Source organism: Enoplosus armatus, chromosome 23 (genome assembly GCF_043641665.1).
Source record: "Enoplosus armatus isolate fEnoArm2 chromosome 23, fEnoArm2.hap1, whole genome shotgun sequence".
Lineage (NCBI taxonomy): Eukaryota > Metazoa > Chordata > Actinopteri > Centrarchiformes > Enoplosidae > Enoplosus > Enoplosus armatus.
The window spans coordinates 10,383,838-10,407,678 of NC_092202.1; the positions used below are offsets into that span (position 1 = coordinate 10,383,838).

The window sequence follows — 23,841 nt, forward strand, 5'->3', positions numbered from 1 at the left end:
TAGATGTGTCTGGAAGGACAGTTTCTATTTTCAACCTGCTGTTTACCACAGTGGAACTGGACTCCAAGTTGGATCCTCAACCTCCTCCACCAGAAACATGCCTACACAACAGTAGGACTGCTTTATGACTAAAATGAGAAACCAAGCTGAAAGTTAGTTCCTTCCATGGTGGCTTCTCTAGACTCTGAACTATTACGGTACCCACAGCAGTTCATCAACACCTTTACGCTTGGCTGTTATGACACCTCATGTTGGCCAACATTTTTCTCACTGTCGGCTCGAGGTCCACAGTAAATGGTGCGATTTGGCTCATCAGTCTCGGTTGGGTCGAGGCCAGGCAGACCTTATGCCCCACAAGCCCTCTACGACAACAACTTTCCAAAATGTATTCATGTTGATGCAGTATACTTGGCAAAACCTAAGGTCCCCTGATGAGTGTAAAAGGTTTGTGTGCCTGTATTAAAAAGTAGCCAAAGAGGACGCATTCGGGTTGAAATGTTTGATTGTCAGTGCAAAAGAAGCAGTCTAGCTTAGTGGTGGCCAACTTGTGCCTCGAGGCCAAAGCACCAACGGATGCTTGGCTTAGCTAAAAGGACCATAACAATAATGACCAATATTCTGAAAATAAACTCGGTCTTTCCATATCTCGCTTAGTTTTTGTTGATGAAACAAGTAACTGAAGCTGAAAACTTTCCCATTTACAAAAGTAGGCTGTTAAAATCCCTGCGGCAACAAGTTCTCACATTTACAGAAATGGGCCACACAGTTGCAGCTTGTTTATAGTGCATTCCATGTGCACTTATGACTAAAACCTCAATGAACAACTTTCATTATCCCGGCCAACCAAGAAAAAGGTTTTCCTCTCCTGCTTGCCTTTAAAAGCCTTTGTTAGCTATCCTCAGTAGGGTTTGGTAAACATCTTTATGACTCACTAGGTATGTGAGAGCATGTGCCACTCGCCTGAGCGCTAATTAGCTTGGCTACATCTGAGAGCACTCAGGAGCTACTGGCTGAAAAGGAGATTTTTCACAAAGTCAAGAGCCCTCGAGGAAGTCTTGGTCCTGGCTCTTTTGTTCTCAACTTTTGCTAGAAAATTTAAATTGAGAATAACCCAAACATCTTCATTAAAAAGGATAATTATTTCAACTAAAAGCACTCATCATGGCTGCACATGATCAGCATATCGCACCTTAGCTGCCTCATTTAACATTTACAAAAGAAAGGAATCCATAAATGTGCAATATCAACAGGATGCCTATTGAGGTGGAGCATCCGCGCACAAATACAAAGCGCTGAATGTTTGGTGCTTTCATTCATGTCTAGGAAATGGCAAACAATGAAGCAATTGCCAGGTCAATTCCCACACTCATGTCTGCAGCTGAACCCTCAGCCACTTGAAGAACTTCCAGATTGTGCAAATTCTCGTTCAGCATTTACAAGACAAATATTTCCGCTGATCAAAGCACAGAAAGGCTGCGTGGTGGAGCTTTGGAGTGCAAGTTTCTGCTTCACTTCTAAGATCTTTTTAAAAAGCTTTGCAATATAACGCTGCTATTTACATTAAATTAAGGTGCTTTCAGCTTTAAAGGAAATGTATTCTTTTGACAACCCGGGTCTTATTGTCTTAAGTTTGGCCAATGTGGCTATAGGTTAGCATAACATTGTGCTCACCACCATCCCTGTTGAGATTGTAAGACCTTTAAATCGCACTAGCTTTTCTGCTGCTACTACTACTGTAAACAAAACACTAGCAGGGATATGCCACATACAGGGCCAGACAATCACCCTAAAATTTGAACTAAGACATCTCTGGAATGCAAACCATATTTGTAATGTATTTTTAGGTTAATACATTTTAGTTTTTTACCTTCATTCATACATATCAAACTGCATTTTTCAAAATAAAATGTATTCCCTTGTATTGAGTGTGTCTGTTTTATCCACAATGACAGTGTTGACTACAGTATTAGGCTGACCTATAGGCGGGGTCGTAGTTACCATTGAGGACTCTGAGGTCAAGTCCTTGGTAACATTTCTTGGGCTCTGATGGGTTTAATGACATCAGTTTACATTGTATAATTACACATATTGCACATTTTTAAAGCAGATTCTGATATATTTTACATTGAATATTTTTTTAAATCCACTGTCTTTAGGAAGAAAATGAATGAATTGCAGGGAATGCATTAGGATTTAATATTCTCCACTGGAATTACATCCCTGGCACTGTAAGGAAGCCTTTGAAACAATATGTATAACAAAACATAGGGAGATAAACGTTTTGAGAAACGTTTGGTGGCTTGTCAAAACTATTTGCATGTCTGACCCACAGTCCAAAACCAAAAGATAAAACCGAGAAAAGCAAAAAATCCTCACATTGGAGAAACTGACACCAGAGAATGGAGATTTTGGTAGAAAAAAAGGACTAATCTCTAGCTCTAATGTCAAACAAGAGCAGTGAAGAGATGCTTTGTACCAGACTTAACTACTAGCTACTTTCAATCTGCAGGAAACACAACCTAATGACTTCAGTATTTCTAAAATCCTCATTACAACCCTGTCGCTCCAGTAGGTATACTGCCAAAAACTATGACAATAAAACCCAGGTTGTAAAAGAAAAAAGATTTTTCCTTGAAGAACAAACAGATTTGTTCCACAGAAAAAAAGCTTCATGCCCATTGATGTCAACATTTGCCACAACATTGCTTGAGTCCACCGAGCATGTCTTAAGCCATTTGCTCACATCTTTGCTCCTCATGTCTGGCTTCACATTAAAAGGAAACTTAGTCAAGGACACCAAAATATTATAGGTATGTCCTCATTATACGGGTATATTAACTAAATTAGATCCCTACATGCATGCCTGTTGTGTATTTAAAAAAATGTCTAAGGTGAGTCACTGGTGCGTTGTGGGTAGTTATGGAAAGGGTAGGATGTAAAAGGGGATAAGCAAACTTCTGCAGGGTGATTGGAAATAATTTTTGGGCGGAATGCTGCATACAATACACCACTGGTTTTCCATATTTAGTCTTTTTGAAGCAAAATCAAGTCCCAAATGAAAACTGTGTGCAAGGCTGCAAGCCACCTTTAGAGAGCTGAAGACCCCCTTAATTTACCCCAGAGAGACCTTATGGCACTGATGATTTTGAATTGAGTCCTGAAAATATTTCCTTTTCCTCTTCTTCCCACCTCCCCCCTCCTGCTTGTTGCTCCACAAGAGCCTAATCCTTCTAACCAGCACCATATGTCCTGGAAGGCTGCTGGAAAACTCTGGAATCTACTTTTGCCTCTTTAACAATAGCATCTACATCAAAAAAAACGCTGAGCTGTGTCAAGTGGGCGCTAGCTCCTAGGGCACCGTAAAAGAAGCAAAAGCCGGTTAAGGACCGACCTCAAAATCCCTACCTCAAGTTGACTTGCGCAGATGTAAACGTGGCGATCAAAAATGATCCTCTCAGCTCGCTGCACAAAGTGGAGCCTAACGGTCTAGTTGCTTAAGCACATCTAATTCATATTGATTTTCAAAGACCAATCAAAGGTGTGGACTGGTGTTGTGTTTCCGGATGGAGAATTTCTTTTTATTCCCTCTCCAGAGGTTTAAACAGCCAAAATGATCATTTAGAGAAACTTCTCTTTCTAATCCATTATCTTATCTTTGCTTTTGTTTTTTTTCCCACAGAGTAGCAAACGAACTGCCGTTGGCTGGAAACAGAAGCTCTAAAACAGCAACTGCAATGTGTTTGAGCGGCCATGTCACATCTTTTTACAACCTCTGGGACATGCTCATCTCATGCTGCTTTATGGGGGGGATTGATTTCTAAATGATGACATTATTCCTTGTTAAAAGTACATTAGTGTCATGCTGTGTATGTACTCATGAAATAGTACACCTTATTTCAAGAATTACAGTGAGCTGTGCTTATTTTTTATTCAAAGCTCTGCTCGAAGCCTCTGAGATCATTTTGAATGGGATTCACCATTCATCTTTTGGAGTAATACTCCAGCTGCTGTCATGAGCGGATGCCTAAGTGCTGGAGACTTATGGGAGCACACCTGGGACCACTAGGAAGTCTATTGCCAATTTTACATTCATGACACTATGAATTTCAAAACAAAACTGTGCTGCTTACTCAGCTATGAGCACAAGGGGGATAATGGGTAAAACATATAATTAAAGCCAACAAAAGCTGAAAACTTCAGCAATATAAAAACAGACAGAGGGTAGCGTGTTAAGTGACTTAAAATGATTAGCAATTTTAGCTTTAAACTCCTCTTACACTCTACTTAATGTCTCTCTCTCGCCACTTAAGCCTCACCATCCTTTATCTTTCCATTTCATTCCAATCCACCAACTTTTTCCACACCCTGGAAAAGGTCCGAGGAGATGGAATCAGAGATGAAAGCACTTGATAGCACCTCCTCTGTCAGCTTCACTTACTCTCCCCTGCACTTGTAAAAACTGACATCACTGAGTGTTTTCACATGTCACGTTTTCCATCCTTGCTTTCCCTGGAATTTGGCTTGACCCATTCGATGTAGCTTTTATGAGGAAACTTTAATTAAATGCTTTATTTGCTGAACACCACAAGCAGTATCCAGTTGCTGTTAACTGGAACAACTTGTCCCTACTGTACAAGGGGTTTTGTGAGAGAAAACAAACGTTTTTGCAGGGTATCATAAAATGTGTCATTAATATTCACCATAGTACCCATAAACCACCTTATGAATATCTTGTAAATTAAAAAAACTTCCTAAAAAATTGTAGTAAATGAAATACATCCAGAAAAAGATATTTTAGATTTTAGACTATCAGTGTAACAAAGGCAATCAAGTCATTGAAGCCTAATACCACAGCAGAAAAAGATTTATATATATATTTAGCCATTTTGGAAAGCTTTGGATTCCTTTTGCATTCAAAGTTGTATACTGTTCAGGATATCTATACTGAAAAAACTGGAAAATAAGCCAAGTTAGATAAAAAGACAGATACCCTTCTCATGTCTGTATAGTAAATATGAAGCTACCTCCAACATGCAGTTAGCTTAGTTAGTTACATTTATGCTAAGCTAACAAGTTGTTACTTGTAGCTTCATATTTACCCGATGGATATGAGAGGGGCATCAATCTTCTCATCTTACTCTCAGCAAGAAAGTGAATACATGTATTTCCCAAAATGTTGAAATATTCCTTTCAACGATGCCAAATGGAGTGATGCTAACTGAACAGCTGATTGCCAACTTCAGCAACAGATCATGATCAAAATGTGATTCCAAAAGGAAAAGTTTGAGCTTACCATGGGTCCTGTCTCTCCAGGCTGCCCTGGATCACCCTATAGTTAATACAAAACGCCCAGTTAATGGAACAGCAGTGGGTCAAGACTTCAGTGAAAAGTTAAGAACACGCATGGAGTTTTAAAATGATCATAAATAGTATTCTGAGTAAAACAAGTCAAATATTCAGGTGAAAAAATGCAGTATTTTCCTAATTATGGTTGAATTCCCCATTTCTTTTAGTGTTTGGCCACTATAGTGCATAGGGGCCAGGTTGCCAAGTGGAGCTCAGCATTGTTCTGCTCATATACCAAGTTGGCTGGGAGGTGTTTATCATGCTGTAGCACCTGTACCCTTCACTCTCTCTGTCCAACAACCTTTTCTAGTCTCTGCTCTCGGTTCAGGCCTGGCTCTTGGATGTTCCTGCTGTTCTCAGGGTAGAAAAGAGACATATGCCATGTCCAGATTTCTATGCCAAACCCATGCTTGAACAATATTCCATTTTTCCCTCGTTGTGACATTTACAGGACAATTTTTGCCACCCTCCTTCTGAGTGATTCACAGCAGGAGAAATAAATCATAAGAGAAATAAAGCGCCCCAGCGAGAGAAATTTAATTTCTTGGAAAAACGCAACAACTTTTGCGAATGCAACTGGAAGAACTAAAAACAATAATCATCAAAAACTTGGAAAAAAGCAGATAAACAACACTTAATATTTTTGCACTCACACTGTGAACTCTGCCAAGACAATAAAGATCAGCTGGAGCCCTCGGAAGGTTTTATGGCTAAACATAATTGACAGGCCTTTTCTGTTTCTTCTTTCTCTCACAGGCACAATTCACATAAATTAGTGTGATGCCAGTGACAGGCTTAAAGACATGGAAAATGTTACGTTATAATGAAAGACAACCAAGTAAACATAAATCCATACAGTGAAGCGTTCTCTTGGGAGCATATTCATGTTTAGCTAAAGACATCAGGGCAATGAACTGCAACATAGCTTGTCTAGTCTTCATTAGAAAGGTTTTCATTGGGATAAACCCTCCCGGCACTGAGACCAAGTCAAATTGAACATGAGTATAAAAAGAGCTGAAATTGTTTTACTCTTAATGGAAACAATGCAGTATTTCTTTAAAGGAAAAATACACTGATTTCTACTGATCCAAGCCCATTTTAATAATACATAGACTGCAAAAGAAGATCTTTGTTCAGCTTACTGAACTCTTTCTAAGATGGCAGGTGAAAAATCAATACTCACTGGTAGACCAGGTACACCTCTGGGCCCATCTTTCCCTGTGTCCCCTGGAGGCCCCCTTGGTCCAGGAGGGCCCGGTGGCCCTGGAGGCCCAGGTGGTCCTGCTTGCCCTTGATCTCCCTGTGTGGCAAAATAACACATTATTACTCTGTGATATTGTTGGATCCAATGAGTCTGGAGCCACTGCAGTTAAATGATAATGAAGAGAGAGTAGTGCAATGATCTCGTGGGTGGCTATGGGCCGCCTCCATTCATAACATGGAGGAGAGTTTGCATCTTGGGTCTTATGGCTAAAGCTAGCATAGAAGATGGAGCTGTAATGTGTCTGATTTATAGCTGAAATAGTAATCCCCTAAACTGCATGCATTCCTAACTGGACCTAATGAGTTGAATTGGGATATGTGCATTAGGCACCGACTGAAAAAAAGTCACATTTGTAAAGCTACAATAATCAGGGCGAAAATATACTGAAAATGTGTGGTCCATTATTATACTGGATTATATGAAACTCTAAGAAAATATTCAGCAGTCTAACTTGCAGGGAAAGAGCTTTAAGTAGTGCCAGAACAGTAATTCATTTCACCTTCATAAAACCTTTACCTAAAAAGAAATTTACTTTTGACAATAACAGAAGGACTACAAGAGTACTTATGACAGATCTGTCTGAAGGCTTGCATGCAAACTGCAGAATGCCCAGAGAGAAGTGATTCGGTGAGACTTGGCACGATGGACAGAGAGAAGAGTGAGGACACAGCCACTACCTTAATGAGCCGCCGCTTTATGAGCTGCTGGTCAGCGGAAAGAAAGCCATGATTGATCTTAGGGAAGACCATCTGAGCAGGTGTGTGAGGTCAAGAGGTCGTAGGTCAGAGGTGAGAGAAGATTGAAGAAGGATGAGGTCCCAGAAGAAGAGGAAGGAGGAGGAAGGCAAATGCAAAAAGAAACAGATTTTGTTAGAAAGGCCTGTGTTCATGAACCCCCGATCCAGCGCCTTCACAGATGGGGGGAGAAATCCACACTTTTCCAGCATGGAGGTGGTTTGCTTCGGAAGTCTGGGCTTTTTTTTGGAGCCAGGGCCCATAATTACCACCTCAGGGGTGTGAGGGCGCCACAGCGGGCTCACAATCCCCGGAAAAATGGGAATTTCTCCTCCTCTGTGAAAACGCTGTCATCATCTTCATCGCGCCTGCTGCTAAGTCAGACCCCGGGAGCTGCGCACACTGAAACCAGCGTGGTTGACCTTCTGAGTTGAGGTTGATTTCTAACCTTGTTCCTCTCAAAGCATGCATTATTCTGCTAGTGTCCATTGGTATTAAGTGGCTTCATCCATCGCTGAAACAATCCTCAAGGCCAAATTGGTGGATTGAAGGATTTGTGGTGAACCATGGGCATGAGCTTTAAAACAACATTTTGCCACTTTGGTTCATCATCTAGTAATCCTCTTGGAGTTCCTTCCATTTATTTTAGCATCAATGGACACGAGCCAGACCATGTCTTGGTTTCAGGATGCCGATTCTTGTTCTAGTCAGCTACATAATACTGGGTAGTAAAAGGCCACCTTAGCTTTCAATGGGGAACCTGGCATGTAGCATGCAACCGAAATCTCGAGTGACTGAAAGACTGAAAGACTGCTTGCGGCAGTGGGGGAAGAGGATAACAATTGACTGGCTGTGATTAATTAGATGGGGTTTTTCCTGAGCTTAGTCTATCATCGGGCTTTGAGAAAATGCAGCCGACAGTGATTCATTTACTCCCAGTGTGTGCTGCGGAGGGGTCGGACTGAGCAGCTAGACTGCACCACCACCGACAAACCTTGACAGTCAGGATCTGATTGCTGTGCAAAGCAGCCAGCGTAGGGAGACCAGGCAATCCCTAAAGGGACAAACAGCAGAACATGGCACAACACACGCATGACATTCAAACACTGGGTGAACAAAAACAGGAGGAAGAAGATAAGCATCCTACTTCTAAATATTTGTACAACTTTGTGAAGTAAGCATAATATGTGAAATACTGTAACATGTATTTGAGGGGGTTTCTTAAATGTCAAACAATGAATTTTAAGGACCAGACATTTCAATTCAGACCTAAACAACAACTTTTATCTTTAAGTCCAAGTTTCCTCTCCACCATGAAACACTGTGTACAATGGCACTGGGAGCATCCTGTGTAGAGTGTATGTTACACTGTCATAGCTAAGTAACCGTTGTTTCTTCAAAATATACAGACCGAACATTTGTTGAAATGATTATCATAGAGCAGACGTTGAGCTATAACATGGTGGTAAGTTGAGGAGCTGCATTGTTCATAGAGTTTTGGGGAATGTCAAGGGACTGTGATGTTCACTGGAAATTCAATCAAATGGTATCCAATTCCCTTGTCAACAATCATCATGACAGATGTGATTCACTCATGAAAACTGGATAAAAGAAGAAAGCATCAGGCCTTCTCCTTGTTAAAATGAGACAGGGGTTTATTGCTGAATACTAGCTTTTATCTGAATCCAGAAACATTGACATATCGTCAGCTAAACATGGTTTTGAATGTTATACAGATATTGTCCATACACGTACACATTTTTATTTCATTGCACCTTCTTGCAAGTGTAAGGAATGGATTTAACAGTTCATTTGTCTACTCTAACGTGGGCTGCATTTGTTAGCATGTCTGGCTAACTAGCTTACAACCTACAGAAAGTAACAGGTGTAGCAACAGTAACTAAGGGGGGTGGGACTTAGCGAACGGTCAAATGTAAATGTCTTTAGCTTTAATGCTAAGGGCATACATGCAAAGGTTGTACCAGATTGGTTGTACAGTGATTGCATATTCCCTTGTTTATCTTTATGCTGCAGGTTTTGCTCCACCGACAACATCCAACCTGAATGAATTGATGAGTGTTTCTCAAAGACTGGCACACTAGCATAAACATGCCCTGTAAAAGATCAATCTTCCTCTATATTCAAGCTTAAGATCAAATCTGGCCTATCCAAACACAGCTTTGGTGCCATCCCTCTGGTTTTCCAGAGATAATTCAAAAAGCATGGCTCATTAAGAATATGGCTTTCAAGACAGACTGATTTAATTCAGCCCTGCAGCAGAACAGAGCAATGGATACTCTTACACTGCAGACAATAGCCATGCTGTGTGTAAATGGGACTGAAGCGCAAATATTTCTCAAGTTATTTACAACCTCAAACATGTGGCAGACAAAGAAGGAAAACAAGGACTGGATTACAGGATCGGACAACACAAAGAGTCCAAGCATGAAAATGTAGTATGCTGCATGTGCAGGCTAGCACAGGTGACACTTTTCTGGGTTGTAAGCCTCCTTGCTTTTACAATCAATTTGATACGTATGCTAGGGGAGACACCGCAGAGAAGCTGTGGCCAGGTTGACAGCATGCTGACAACCTCACTGACCAATGTGTGTTTGAAATGTGTTAAAAAAAAGATTATTTGACCAAAAACCACTAGTTTGAGCTTTCTCTGCAGTGGATGAGAGGAAGAAGAGAAAAGCATGACTAGGTGTGGGTTAGTGCTCACCCTGCGCAGTGTTTTCCTCTGCGCTGATGTCTATGTGTGAGAATGATAATGACATGGCGGTTGACAGAGAATCCTAACCATTTACAGATTGCTTTGTTTTGCTTTTCTCCTCCAAAGCGGATGTTGGTTATTTGGTGAGGAGCTCTATTGCTATGTATTTGCCTGCAGCAAGATGACTGCAACTGTAGTAAACAAAAAGCCAGATAGGAGGGCAATCAGCAACAGCTGTCAAAGGACACTGGCCAGAAACAGCATCTCCTCGACCACACCAAACACACAAAACATCCCAATCAAATACCAGCTGTGGCATTTTCTGAATATCTTATGTGGAGTGGATAACCAATTCTGTGCACAGATGGCTTTAATACATTAAGAGAGGAATAATCCATTCATTTGAAGCCTCAGATTTGGCATCAATCCAATACATCAAATTTATCTCAAGTGAAATTCATTTTAAGGCTTCTGATTTCATTTTCAAACAGTAGACTGTAAAACACTTTTTGTTCGCGACTGAAAAGACAAATCCTGGAAATTACATAATCACGGTCTCTTTATCTTGGAAGAACATTGCAAATTGGTCAAATCCCAAGATGTGAGAACTGAAGTACTGGACAAACATGGGTACATTTTTCTTTGTGAAATCTCAGGAATGTTTCCTCTAGCTGACCCAGGAATTCACAAAACCTTTGCCTGACACCTGTAGCCAATGCCATCCGTCAAAAAGACCACACACCTTTCTTGGTGACACGCATAGCCACTAACTCCTGTTAATTATATCCCACCAGTGGAGCTCGAACAGTGGCCACACATTTGTTAGTCAAAACTGGCCAATTTATTATTTGTTGCTTGGTTAACCCTTGACGTTTGGATGCGGCCTTTGACCTTTGGGGCCGACAAATGGCTGACCCTGACATGTGGGGAGCAGGCAGAGGAAGTGTGTGTCTGTGAGGAAATTCTGCTAGCCATGTGGCAATTCTCACACCATCTTTGGCCACAAAGGTTGAGGGGGTTTTGACTTGACCCTTTGATTTGACCCTTGAAGACATACACATATTGTACACGCAAACGCAAATAGTCTGTCCTTTAAATGGCTCTAAATGTAAATCTGTTCACATGTAATCGGGCAGACTGTGTGTGTAGAGGACATATTCTTGACATGCTCTGTTGTTTACATGTACCTCCATATGGGTTTAATAGCCTGTCTGCCCACAGTCAATACATGGAATGAGCTTCATTTCCAGCCAGATAGAGTCAGGGTCAGGCAGCACTTGTCCTGTTATGCCTTCATTTATTAAGGAAATCCTTCTTATACTGTTCCACTACATTCACCTACTAATCTAATATGCAAAGTCAATATGCCATTCTGGGGAGGTAATATGATTTGCTGGTGACCTCAACTGCTTTCATGCCCCTGCAGTCCTTCATATGTGACTGTGAGTTCATTTGTACCTGTTAGGGGACAATTTTGCTGTAATTGCAAGTTAATGAAATGCTATCTTGAAGTGGACACTTTATTTATTTACTCTACAAGACAAATAGGGCCTAGCATGTCCCTGTTACAACTCTGTCAGCCACACTGTCGTTTCCCAAGTGTAAATCATTCAACTGATAGAGACAGATGACTCCATTTCCTAGGTTAAAAGGGTACAAATTATGGGCAAAACCCAAGAAATTCTATCCAAATAGTTAACTCCAGTCAATTCAGCTAGAGGGCTAAGATATTTCCTTTCTGCCTGTTTGCAGTGGTTTCAGCCTTTGCAACCATAATGATTATCCAATACTTTTTATGTCATTAAAAATTAACTAAGGATATCACAGAGCTGGAAATGTATTTGTAGATCCACTCAGAGATCCACAATCTCTGTGAACTTGGCTGTCATTTGAGGAGTGCCCATGTGTAACATGAGATGCATCACTTTAAGGCCACTAATCAAATTTCACAGGGAAGGTCATTTGTATTGACTTCCAAATTATAAGAAACGGGGTGCTTTGACGTGCAGGACTGGCCCAGCGGAGAGCTGACAAAGGTAATTGGCAAACTACTAACGTCTGGGAGGGCGCCAATGCGGAATTGGGATCAGATCCACTTGGGAGATGGCTAGTGTTCTGGTGACAAGACAAACCTCTGTGTTGATGTGTTCTCTTGTCCTTGTACTCTAACCTCTATGTGCTCTCTGCCCCCATGGCAATCAATTACAGGCATTTAAAGTGACTTTGACTCCACAAGATCTACTCTTGATGACGACAGCAGATACAGAGGAAGTGAAAAGTGTGTGTATATGCACATGTGACCCTGGTTAATGCAATCTACTTTAAACAAACCTGTGCAGTCCGTGTTTTTCAAAGAGGGCTCATTTTTTAACCATTATTTGAGAAAAATGAGGGCGCGCTGGCTGCTAGGTGGAGATAGAGTAATTCATTTCAGAGTCTGTCAAGCACGGAAAAGCACTCACATCATCATCATTTAGAAGCTGCACTTTTATAGAAATGTCAAACTACAGAGCTGGAAATGATTAAAGCTCTGAATACGCCATGTCACGTCGAGGATTGAAGTGAATCACGAGTAATTATAGAGACAGAGCTAGCTGGCTTTTGAATGTAGCTGAGATTGAGCAGATATCCTCTGCTGATGTGCGAAAGCTTGTTCTCATGTTCAATTTGAAGACAAGAGGTAAAAAAAAAAAAAAAGGGGTCTTTGCATCTCAAAACGTATACCACGCTGTGCCTTCCGAGGTATCTTGCACATTTGCCTGCCTCTTCCTGATGTAGAAATAAGCAGTGCTGAAATGCTTGTTGTATTTGGCCAGATGGGAAGAACACTATCCCAGGAATTTCATGCATCTCAAACCTTTTGCCCACAATTCTGCTGGGGGAGACACACACAGTCACATTCATCGGCTAATCACAAGAAGTCGGAGTAAACCGCATACCCGTGGTCCCTGGTCGCCTTGATCCCCCTGCGGAAGGCAAGAAAAAGAATTTGTCTTGAAATGCAAGGGTCGAACACACCGTGAACACAAACACACTAAGACACAAAGTACAGGGCTAATAATAAGCTGAGACTCGCACCGAAATCACTGAGGCATAATTCAGAACACATTGATAAAGAAAAATAATACGAGAACCCTCAACTATTCATTGTGGTTGAGAGTAAAATCATTTATGATAACATGGACTGACATGAATTGGGTTTGAGAGAAAGAGAAAGAGAGAGAGTAGTGGTGGATGTTTGATGAGTTTTGGTGAGGGGGCTGAGTGTGGGTGAACTGCATTGCTAGGCCAGATTATATGCCCCAGAGATCTTTGGCTTTCTGCCTTTTGGGGGGGGGGGGGAGTAAGGTCTCTGTGGATTGAGCACGTTCCTGAAGGAGAAAACGTTTGGTTTCAAATCAACCTGTGTGTAGAAGACTGTGGGTTTATCACATTAGAGAGAAACCGAACCAAAAGCACTCTTTTGTTTGAAACAACTGAAGGACGACCAAATGTTGGACCCTGAATTATAACCTTAATCTGTCTAGAATCGGATAACTGAACATCCTAAAACCGTCTCATTCGATCCACTCCCGCTCTCCTGTTGGCTGAGTTACAATTTAGCCACAGCAGTAAAATGAGCCGAACAGCTTATCACACATGGATGGGAATTGTGCTCAGACAGACTTCAATGTAATGCCTGAGCAATTTCAAATAAAACAGCTCTCGGAATATTTGTAATTTTTCATTGGGCAGTCGTTCCAAAACTGGATTTAATGGGAAAACAGTTGTGAATGGCCACATTGATGCACGCTGTATTCGTCTTGGGTGGGAGGAATGCACACAGTTGTTTTTCATTTTGTTAAACTGCAGTTGAAGTGGCTCACATGAGAGGCATGAATATGCATCTAATCAGCGAGACTTGGTTATCCACGATTGGCATAACGGATGCTCGACAATCAGCTAAGACTGGTTTTATAAGTCTTTTATTCTTTTATTTTCTGCTTTAAAAGGGACACCAAATAAGAAATCACACTGTTGATTCATTACGTTGGTCATCGACAACAACCAACCTCAGTTCACCACACCACATTTCTAGAAAGTAACCAAAGAGTGTGACTTGATGCAGATGACAACTGTAATCAACTGTTTCTCTGTCTTTGACTTTACGTCTGGTTAGCACTCTCACGCTATTTCTTTTTATGTCTTGTATTTTACAGCGCAATGATCCTTTAAACATAGGGGTTATTGCCCAAGTTGTTGCTCACTTCATACATAATATGAATAAATACTAAATCTATTCATTGCAGGCCTGTAAAACAGAACAGATCTTCCCCAGTAGCATTTTATAAGCATGTACTTTAAGTCATTTGTTTCCATTATAAGTGAATTAAGGGACTTTATCAACTTTGGTGTGAATCAAGGGATCCTGTGGTTTTAGTCTTTCAAAGCAAAGGCACGGCACACATTTGTCCCAGAGTCCTGCAGACTTATAAAGAGACAGTGTGGTTATTTTGCATGCTCCACTGCTGTTTTATGGAGGAATGCTCAGCGAGGCATTTAAGGGCTCCAACTTGGGCTCTGGCTTTCAGTCATTAATGTTCTGCTGTCTATTTGTGAACGACAGGAGAATTTAAATATTCAGACTCCGAGACTTAAAAGGACAGGATGACTTGAATGCGAATTATTGCGGCAAATGCAAAATTACACTCTTTGAGTTGAAAGTGAGCGGAGCAAAAACAAACATTTTTTTTATCGTCTTGACCTGCATGATGGGCTGAATATTGAAGACTAAAATGTCCCCTTTCCTAAAGGGATCGTTTGACATACTGGGAAATAAGCGTATTCACTTCCTTACTGAGAAGATTGATACCATTCTCACGTCTGTACAGAAAATATGTATCTGGTGCCAGTAGCCGATTAGCTTAGCATAAAGACTGGAAACAGAGGGAAACAGCTAGTCTAGCTAGATGGATTTTGTTACCTTTGGACAGAACTAGACTAACTGTTTCCCTCTGCTTCCAGTCTTTGTGCTAAGCTAAGCTAACCGGCTATAACTTAGCATACAGATAGAATCTTTTAACTAACTCTCGGCAAGAAAGCGAATAAGCAGTTTATTTCCCAAAATGTCGAACTATTGTTTTGAACAGTTGAACAAAATATCTGAGCGGATCAACAGTATAACAATGAATATATCAAACAAAATATAAAATGACTCACCTTTTCACCCTTCAGACCTGGAGGGCCCTATGAGAGAGGAAAAAAAGGATAGTTCAAATGTTTTTACAACACATAAATAAGAAAATGACAAACTATGGTCCCAAGTCAGTTATTCGTAATCATTCTGGTGCCATGGCACACTATCGTCAGATAAAATACACTACAAAATCTGTAAAACCAGGGTCACCAATCGTGTCAGCCAATAAACAAACAGAGCTGCTTAACAATTGAATTTTGATGAAACTAACATTGTGTACTTTTTGACATCTCTTTCAGCATTTGATTAAAATGCCCTGTCACCGACTGGGAACCGGTACCTTATGCATTGTAGACAGCAGGGCTTATACAAACATACAATTAAAACCAAAAACAGGCCCAAATCAAGTCCATGTTTACTTAGAGGATCAAATCCAGAAATCTCCAACCATGTATTGGCAAGCACATTGTAAAAATGTGCCCTGAACGAGAGGAACACTCTCTTTTTTTTTTCACAGCAGTTCTTGTGAGGCAGTTTTTGCATCCAACTTCTGTCAATCAGCAGGCAGGGGCTCCTGGGTGGGCTCTGTAAAAGATCATGGGTGAAGTAGAGGATTTGACAATGAGGTGTGCATCCATAGGCTGGAGCCTAATGAGCTCAAAAACACTATTTTTAACATTCAAGTTGAAGAATGAAGCCCAGTATGCTGGGCTCTCTCTTTCTTCCTCTGAGCTTGCGCTTTTGGAAAAAAGCTAGCTTTGGAAAAATCAGTATTAGATCAGTGTCAGAAGAGTGACTAACTGACCACCCGCTTAGCAACAATGTTCCTGCCATGTATACTGATACTAATCTGTATTTATCATGAAAAAGCTATTTGTCAAATATATCTGTTAGATCAGCACTTTTTTCTAGCTCTTAGATGAAGTTAATATTTGTGAACAGAACTGAATCTTCTACAATCACTTCCAAGGTTTGAAGTGTGCATCTCTTCTAACTTTGTCATTGATTTTTGTAACTGCCAAACATAATATTACATATGTCCTCAGGTGAAAAGAACAAGTTGTTGCTGTCACCAAAACAACTATAGTAATAGCTCTGCAGTGGTTACTTTTCCAGGCTAATATGGTTTGTTTCCAGAGATATCAGACACACAGAGAAATGTACACTGACACTAATCCATAGATTGATGACATTAGTTTAAGAGGCTGTTTGGAGGCTGTTCCTGTGAGTCTATGGACCAGTGACCCAGAATAGCAGGTTTGCAGACACAGACAGGCTTCCACTGCACTGGCACACATAGCACAGTCTGAAACTGAAATGCTCCAGAGGTAGTCCAGCAATTTTCCTCAGTCAATTTCTACCACACTGCTGTGGGGGAAGTGAGGTATAGCCTGCTCAGTGCCTATGGACATTATTTTTGATGCACAGTTAACTACCCGTAGCCTTTCATTTATGTATAGTAGTGCACGTGTTTCCAACTGGATCTGCGCTAGGTCATGAGGTTGTGAACCTGTAGAGGGAGCTTGTGTTGTGCATCGGCCCATTTATTCAAATGTGAGGCAACTATGTTCGCTTCAACAAGCCAAGACAAAAGCTGACGGGAAGTGCAGCTTTAATACACACACATAAGGAGGGTGGACCTGCTGCTTACTTGACTGGCCATACAAAAGAGCCACAACACACTTGTAAACACAAAATGCGCCATTGTAAAAACAGTGTTTCCGATTGTGGTTCCCTGGGGGGGTTAACAGAGGCAACATATTGGAATCAAATGTGACTTTTACTTTTATAATGATGTAGAGGCATTCCAGAGGGGCTAAATAAGTTTCCAGCATGTTCCTGAAAATGGAAGGCAGCTAAAGAAAGTCAGTGTGCAGGCTTTTTGTTTTGCAGGAAAATTGCTTTTGGACAATACAAGGCTATTGACAGGCTGTTACTGCAAACATATGAATGGCTGCAACAAAGAAATACATAAATATACCCACTGCAGCTTTTTGCACAAGCCCGCTTAGGGTATTATATCTGGCACTGAAAAATACAAATAGTTGGCCCACCAAATTACTTGGCTAAATGGCTGGGCACCATAAGTTTGTGGAAAGAAATGAAAACTCTGCTTTATATCATTTAGCATTTCAATAAATCCAGATTGTTTCACAATGAGTAGAGCAACATAGTAAAACTTGATCGAATCCATGTTGAACTTCTAATAGGAAAAAAAGCATGTCTATATTTTGTTTGTGAGGGAATAAATAAGGAAAACTGGGTCACAGGAGTTTTATTGATTGAGATTGATTTCTACAGTAGATATCCCAGACAAATAGGTCAGTGGCTCCCAACCTTTTTGATGTTCCCCCTCATGTCAGATAAACTCATATCCCTTCCTTAACACCACCATTTGTTTCAACCATTCATCCATAACTTTTAGCTTCACTTTTCCTATGGTAACTATTTATCAGTTACTTTTAGCTGTCTATTTGAACAATTTATCCATTACTTGTAGCTAACTTTTTGAATCCTTTATCCATTAGTTGGATCTATTTCAACCACTGAACCGCTTGCCAACTAGTATTCACACACGCTGTGTTCAGGTGTTACAGCTATCACATTGTAATTTCAATTTTTCTTTGTTTCAAATTAGTTAAGCCACTCCAAAGTCTTTCTACATACCCCCAAAGTAACTGCAGATGTACCCACTGGGGTACAAGTACATCTGGCTAGTGATATACTGGACATTACAAAGGTCTTTTTAAATGTTTTGAAACAGCATCTTTTGATGATCCTGTCATGCCTGTTAAACTGTATAAATCATATAAAAAAAACTTGGTAACTACACTCAGCAGCATTTACTGGTAGAATTATACTTCACAAGTGGAATACTACTTGTGACACACCTAACCATGTCTTGTCCAAAAAACCTTGTTCATTTTCCCTTCCAACTGGTCGTAAAGCATGTGGAAATGATTTCACTACACAGTCTGCACCTGCTCATTATACTACCCATCATTTGCACATCACTTGGACGGACAGCAACCACTGGAGCTTTTCCGAAAGGTTTACGCCTGTACAGTGAGGGTCTTTTATAGAGACTATTAAATAGCCCTCCTGCAAAGACTATTTCAAAAGGAGCTAACTGTACTACAGTAGAGCAGCAGCGGGTGTGTATTTGTCAAGCAGTCTCTGCAGCTTTGTGGTTTCAGTCTGCCCCAAGAAAGGTTTCTAATCAACACCTGTGTATGCTTTTCACATCTTTTTACTGCTTCTGCTCTGGCTCTTTTTCAAAAGCAGCCCTTCAGCAGGTGCTCCGTGGCTCAACAGGCTGCTTCTGTTTGATCAAATCTGCACACATGCATTCGCAACTTGCTTTCTTGGACATGACTAACCTGCCTTCAACACCTTTGTATTCAGATTACACTGGATTCTAGAACGGCCACATCCATCTCTGAAAAACCACAAACTATTTGTAATGTTCTTTAAAAGGAATAGTTTGACATTTTGGTAAACACAGTTCATGCTCTTGCCAAGAGTTAGATGAAAAGATTGATATTATTTTCATGTTTGTAAGGTACATATGACGCTACCAGCAGCTGGTAACCGTAGCTTAGCATAAGGACTGGAAATGAGGGAAACAGTGAGCCTGGCTCTGTCCAAAGGTAAAAATCCTATTTGTTGTCGGGGCGTAGTAACTGCCTGAAGTCTTCCCATCAGTGTGAGGTTGCATGGCATCCAGAGGAGAGTCCCCTAATGTTACAGCACATAACCACACATAAGACCACAGATCACCTCTTTACACCTCTGTTTTTGTTCAGATTAAACAAATAAAATATGACGTGTTGATTAGTGAGCTCTAGAGGTCCCGCCTGTTTCCAGTCTTTAAGCTAAGCTAAGCTAATCGACTGCTGGCTGCAGCTTTATTTTTACCGTAAACAGTGGGCTATTGATCCTTTCATGTAACGTTCGACAAGAAAGCCAACAAGCCCATTTCCTAAAATGCCAAATTATTCCTAATAGATTTCTATAGGAACTAAGAAGATTGTTGCCCTTAACATATTTGCATTTTGGATTTGGTTATGAATTTGGTGTACTTGTCTCTTTAAAGATTAGTCCTTGTAAGTGACTTAAAAAATAACAACTCTGCTCTTCATATCTGTGGTGATGAACAGAATGCATTTGCCTCAAAGCAGAAGCACCATATCCACTTATTGAAAATGACACATATCATGCTGATGGTAAGCCTCACATCTTCTGCTGCTTAACGCCGGGCAAACTTATGTCAAACTTCCATCGTGAGATGATTTGTAACAGAACATCCTGTGTGCAAGATATTGTCGAGGACTTTGTGGACCCCTGGAACAGGATTAAGCTTTTTTCTATACAGATACACGTCCAGCTTCTCCTTCTAAGCCAAACCATGACCACTGTCTCCTGCAATGGCCTGAATGAGCTGTTGGTACGAAAAAAAGAGGAAACCCCTGACACCTTTAAAACCGAGTGGGGGAGAAATATGGAGAAGTCTGCAGGGAAATATAAAATGGCAAAGGGAAGTGGAGCCAAACCCGCAAGCAACATGAACATTGCCATTCAAGTCTGACAATGTAAGTTACTTCACTTCATATCACAAGGAAAGAGTAAGTGATGTTCAATAAAATGATCCTGGCACCAAGGTGCATTTCATATGGGACTCCTGCAGTGCTGATTATCAAGATGTTAAAATATTGCATATATATTATTGCACATATTGCTAGAGTTCCATGTGTTCTGTGTTGGTAACTTTCTTGCTCAACTAATAATTGCTCAATAACTAATAATAATAATAGTTAACTAATGATATATTTTCACCCTGCAGTGCTGGTCTCCAACTGTTAAGTATGGATCTGACATTGGCACCAGATTTAATGCCAAAAATGATGTAATAATGTGATTACACATATAGATGTGTAATCTGATTGATTGAAAATTGATTGAAATACATAAACATGTATTTCCATCGTTATTCACAGGCTAAAGTCCTGTTTTCAAAGGTCTGTTATCAACAAAGAAATAGTTCAACCTACTACCACACACTAAATATCCAGTTCACACCAACTCACAAGTAGAAACTTCTGTCAGTCTAATTTCACATCGTCTCACATAAAAGTCAAGACACTGAATATCCATTCTCCACATTCCTACTCTCCTACAATTTACTCAAAACATGATGGATGAAAACTTGACAGTGCTCGCCTGGCTGTGCAACGTGAGGCGAGGGACTGGCTCACGTCCATTGCTTTAGCTATTGTTGACATGAGCAGTAATTCTGGTGGGTTTGGCTGCAAGCTGCTGCTACAATCTCGTGAAGCTATCCACCTAATCCAACAAGATGCAAAAAGTCAGGAACAGGGGATGTGCATGTAACCTCTGTCTGGACTCGGCTGTATTAGTTTTCATCACAGTGACCTGTTGAATGTATCGAGGTCCAGAAAATCAATCCATCAAGCGGAGCTCATATCCTCGTTGCAGAACCTGGGCCAAACGCGGTTGGCAGCAGTTGCTGTCCACATGGATCCAATCATCTCACCCTGGAGCACTGGCATCTCTGAGAGCACAGGCCAACAACTACCGCTTTTACAACCTCTTCTTTACAGGCATACGGTTTTCTCACACAGCTACATAATATTAATAAACATGTGTGTACACAGGAAGTTAAGCAAAGCAATCCTCCAGGCACCAAGTGTTGACAGGGAATGGGTAAGTGAAGAGGGGGGCAGGTGAGGAGTGCTGCTCACCACAAAAGTGGGAAGAGGGCCAAAGTAAAGGGGTTGAAAGGACTAAACCATGATTTACCCACTTCACACAGTAAAGTGATGCATCATGTTTGCCAAACAGTGAAACTAAAAGTTGTTTCAGATCTCACAACAGGATTAAGTTTAACCAGGCTGATTTAAAGGAACAATTCAACTTTTTGGGAAATATGCTCACTGCAGAGTTAGATGAGAAGAGTGATACCAACAACAGCCAACAGCCACTTAGCTTAGCTTAGCAATAAGACTAGTAGCAAGGGGAAACAGCTAGCCAGGCCCTGTCCAAAGATAACAAAATTCACCTACCAGCACATTTAAAGCGCACAAATTAACATGTCCACCACATAAAACCTGGAACTACAAATACTTGTTTTCACACTTTGATTTACCACGTTAATTAGTGAGCTTTAGAGGTCCTAGTAGTCGTGTTTTGTTACATTTGGGTATAGCTAGACTAGCTGTTTCAGCCAGATTCCTGTCTTTATGCTAAGCTAAGCTAACCGGCTCCAGGCTATACCTAAGAGTGGTATCAATCTTCTCATCTAACTCTCGGCAAGAAAGCGAATAAGTGTATTTCCCAAAACGCTGCACTCTTCCTTTAAAGATCTACCAACAATGAGGTGTTTTTAGGAGTGACTGTTTTTGCACTGTGGAAGGTAAATAATGTAGCATTCATTCTCTCACATCATTTCCCATAACCTCTCTACCCAGCAAAGTTGAAATGTCCCATCTGGACGCAAAAATATAAATCAATTTATTGCACCAATGCCAGAGTGGAAATAGTGGTAAGGCAACTGCAAATGCGCATTTAGCCATTTGCAGCTAAAAGCCTGTGGGCACCATTGGAAGTGAAATCTACTCAATTTCAAATGTGCACAAACCTGGAACAGAGTAAAAGACATCCAGTAAAAACATATATTGATATGTACACCTCCATCTGTTAGTTCTGCATGGGACCCCTCAATCATATTACCGTGGGCCCCAGGGGAACTTTTTTTTTCTAGGCGGGAAGCTAATGGAGGACAGGGATGTGAGTAATCAGAGCAGAATGGGCAGGAACGGACGACCACAAGTGGCTGGTGCTCGTCGGGGGAATCTGGACGCAGAGGTTAGGCAGGGATAGGAAAACCACACTGGAAAACTGACTTGGGAATGTCATCTGGTTCCCATATTCACAGTGTATCACAATTAGCCGGTATAAAATGACTTTAATGTGTGTGTATTTGTTTGTGACTGTGCGTGTGTGTATGTGTGTGTGTGCTTGTTGTTATGTGTTAGATGTTCTTGTGGGAACAGCGTGAACAGAGGAGACTGAAACTGCTAGTGTGACTGGTTATAGGTGCGTGTTGTGTAAGTAAAGTGTCAAGATGCAAATCAAACATGGAGGAGATTTTTTTTAATTCACAGGGAAGGTCTCGTCATTCCTGAGGAGGGGAAACGTTTAAACAGCTTTAACCAAACTGTAGGCATAAAAAGCCAAAGATCAAAGCCAAATCTTTTTTTCTGCACAATACGTAAGCAAATTTCTGACCCACAAAATTCTTGTCGTGGATATAAAATGTTGAATAAGGGACGATGTTCCAGTTGGAAAAGTTTTTTTTTCACTTCTTCTGTTGATTCAATTTAAACCACATTGTGGCAACTACATTTCTCATCATTTTGATTTGAGTTGGAGGAAAATTCCTTTCAATCAAAAAGCTGTCAAGCATTGCAGTCATACTGCGCTAATTCTCCTACCACGATAAGGTAGTGACAGTCAGTTTCCCCCTGAGAGTATTCATCCCGCTCAGCAAATGCATGAACCGAGGACTGCCATCTAAAAGGTCAAACTCTTAATGTTGTCACATCCAGTGGGCAGTGGGCCTCCTCGGGCATTGCTGCCCTTGTGAGCCCAAATAAACGCTGTCAAGTCACATAGATCCACTTGCAGTTCTCGGTGGGCAACACCGCAAAAACTGTAAACAAACATCAGAGCATGCAGGGCCTCCTTCAACTCTAACTAGGGTCACACTAAACTGGCACCATCTCCACTTCCGTAGGGCAAAAGCGATCAAAGTCCAGCTGGAATATGTTTTATTAACATGTGTGGAGCTGCAGTGCATAACAGATGAGGGATGAAGGGTTGAGGGCGCCTGGGCTCCTCTGCTTCACTCCCACATTGCCTCTAATCCCTGTAACGCAGCTGCATAATTCATACGTTGTGACAGATCATCCTCAACCTGTGTCGCTGGAATCTCAGCTGACGAAGCAGGGAGGTGGAGGCCACTTGTCAAATACAGATACAACCACCTTTATTTACCTCATTGCTAACATGACTGAACTCCTGCAAGGGCTCGTGTGCTGCACTATAACTGGCCGGGCTGCAGACTCCAGTGTGGTGCAGAGGCATGCATAACGGGCTGAAGTGGGTTTGATATTTCCAACAATGTATCATTTTCAAATATTTCCCCTTCCTGCTAACCAGATTTCAAAGCAGGCTAGTTTCTTTCTCTGACTGTGTAATTTTAATTTAGTATGGCATACAGTCTGTGCTAAAAAAGTACAGTCGGCGGGTGGTGTTAGTGGGTACTCGAGTGCAGCCTCAGGGATGGTGTTTTATGCTTGATTGGTGCTAAATGGTGTGCACACACAGTGGTGGGTGCCTGGGGTTGATGTTTTGACATGGACCGCCCTTGAAGGTCCGCAGAAAGATGAGGAAAGAAGATAAAAAATGAGAGGCGAAGACATGATCATCTTTGCCTCAGCTGTCATTTCACAGACTTTACTAACTTTTATGTAGAGTAAAAAAACATTTCTCTGCTTTCAGTGGCAAGAGGAGGCAAAATACC

At 41.1% G+C, this 23,841-nt stretch overlaps 1 protein-coding gene across 1 annotated transcript in view; it reads right to left on the minus strand.

The window, feature by feature from the left end:
• Positions 1-23,841, minus strand: part of LOC139306281 (collagen alpha-1(XXV) chain) — a 136,574-nt gene that overhangs the window by 30,609 nt on the left and 82,124 nt on the right. The window contains exons 5-9 of the mRNA XM_070930226.1: positions 15,260-15,286; positions 13,000-13,026; positions 7,288-7,359; positions 6,530-6,646; positions 5,294-5,329 (exon numbers count right to left, since the gene is read on the minus strand). Coding sequence (XP_070786327.1) covers positions 5,294-5,329; positions 6,530-6,646; positions 7,288-7,359; positions 13,000-13,026; positions 15,260-15,286 — 279 coding nt within the window. The remainder of the gene's footprint in view (positions 1-5,293; positions 5,330-6,529; positions 6,647-7,287; positions 7,360-12,999; positions 13,027-15,259; positions 15,287-23,841) is intronic.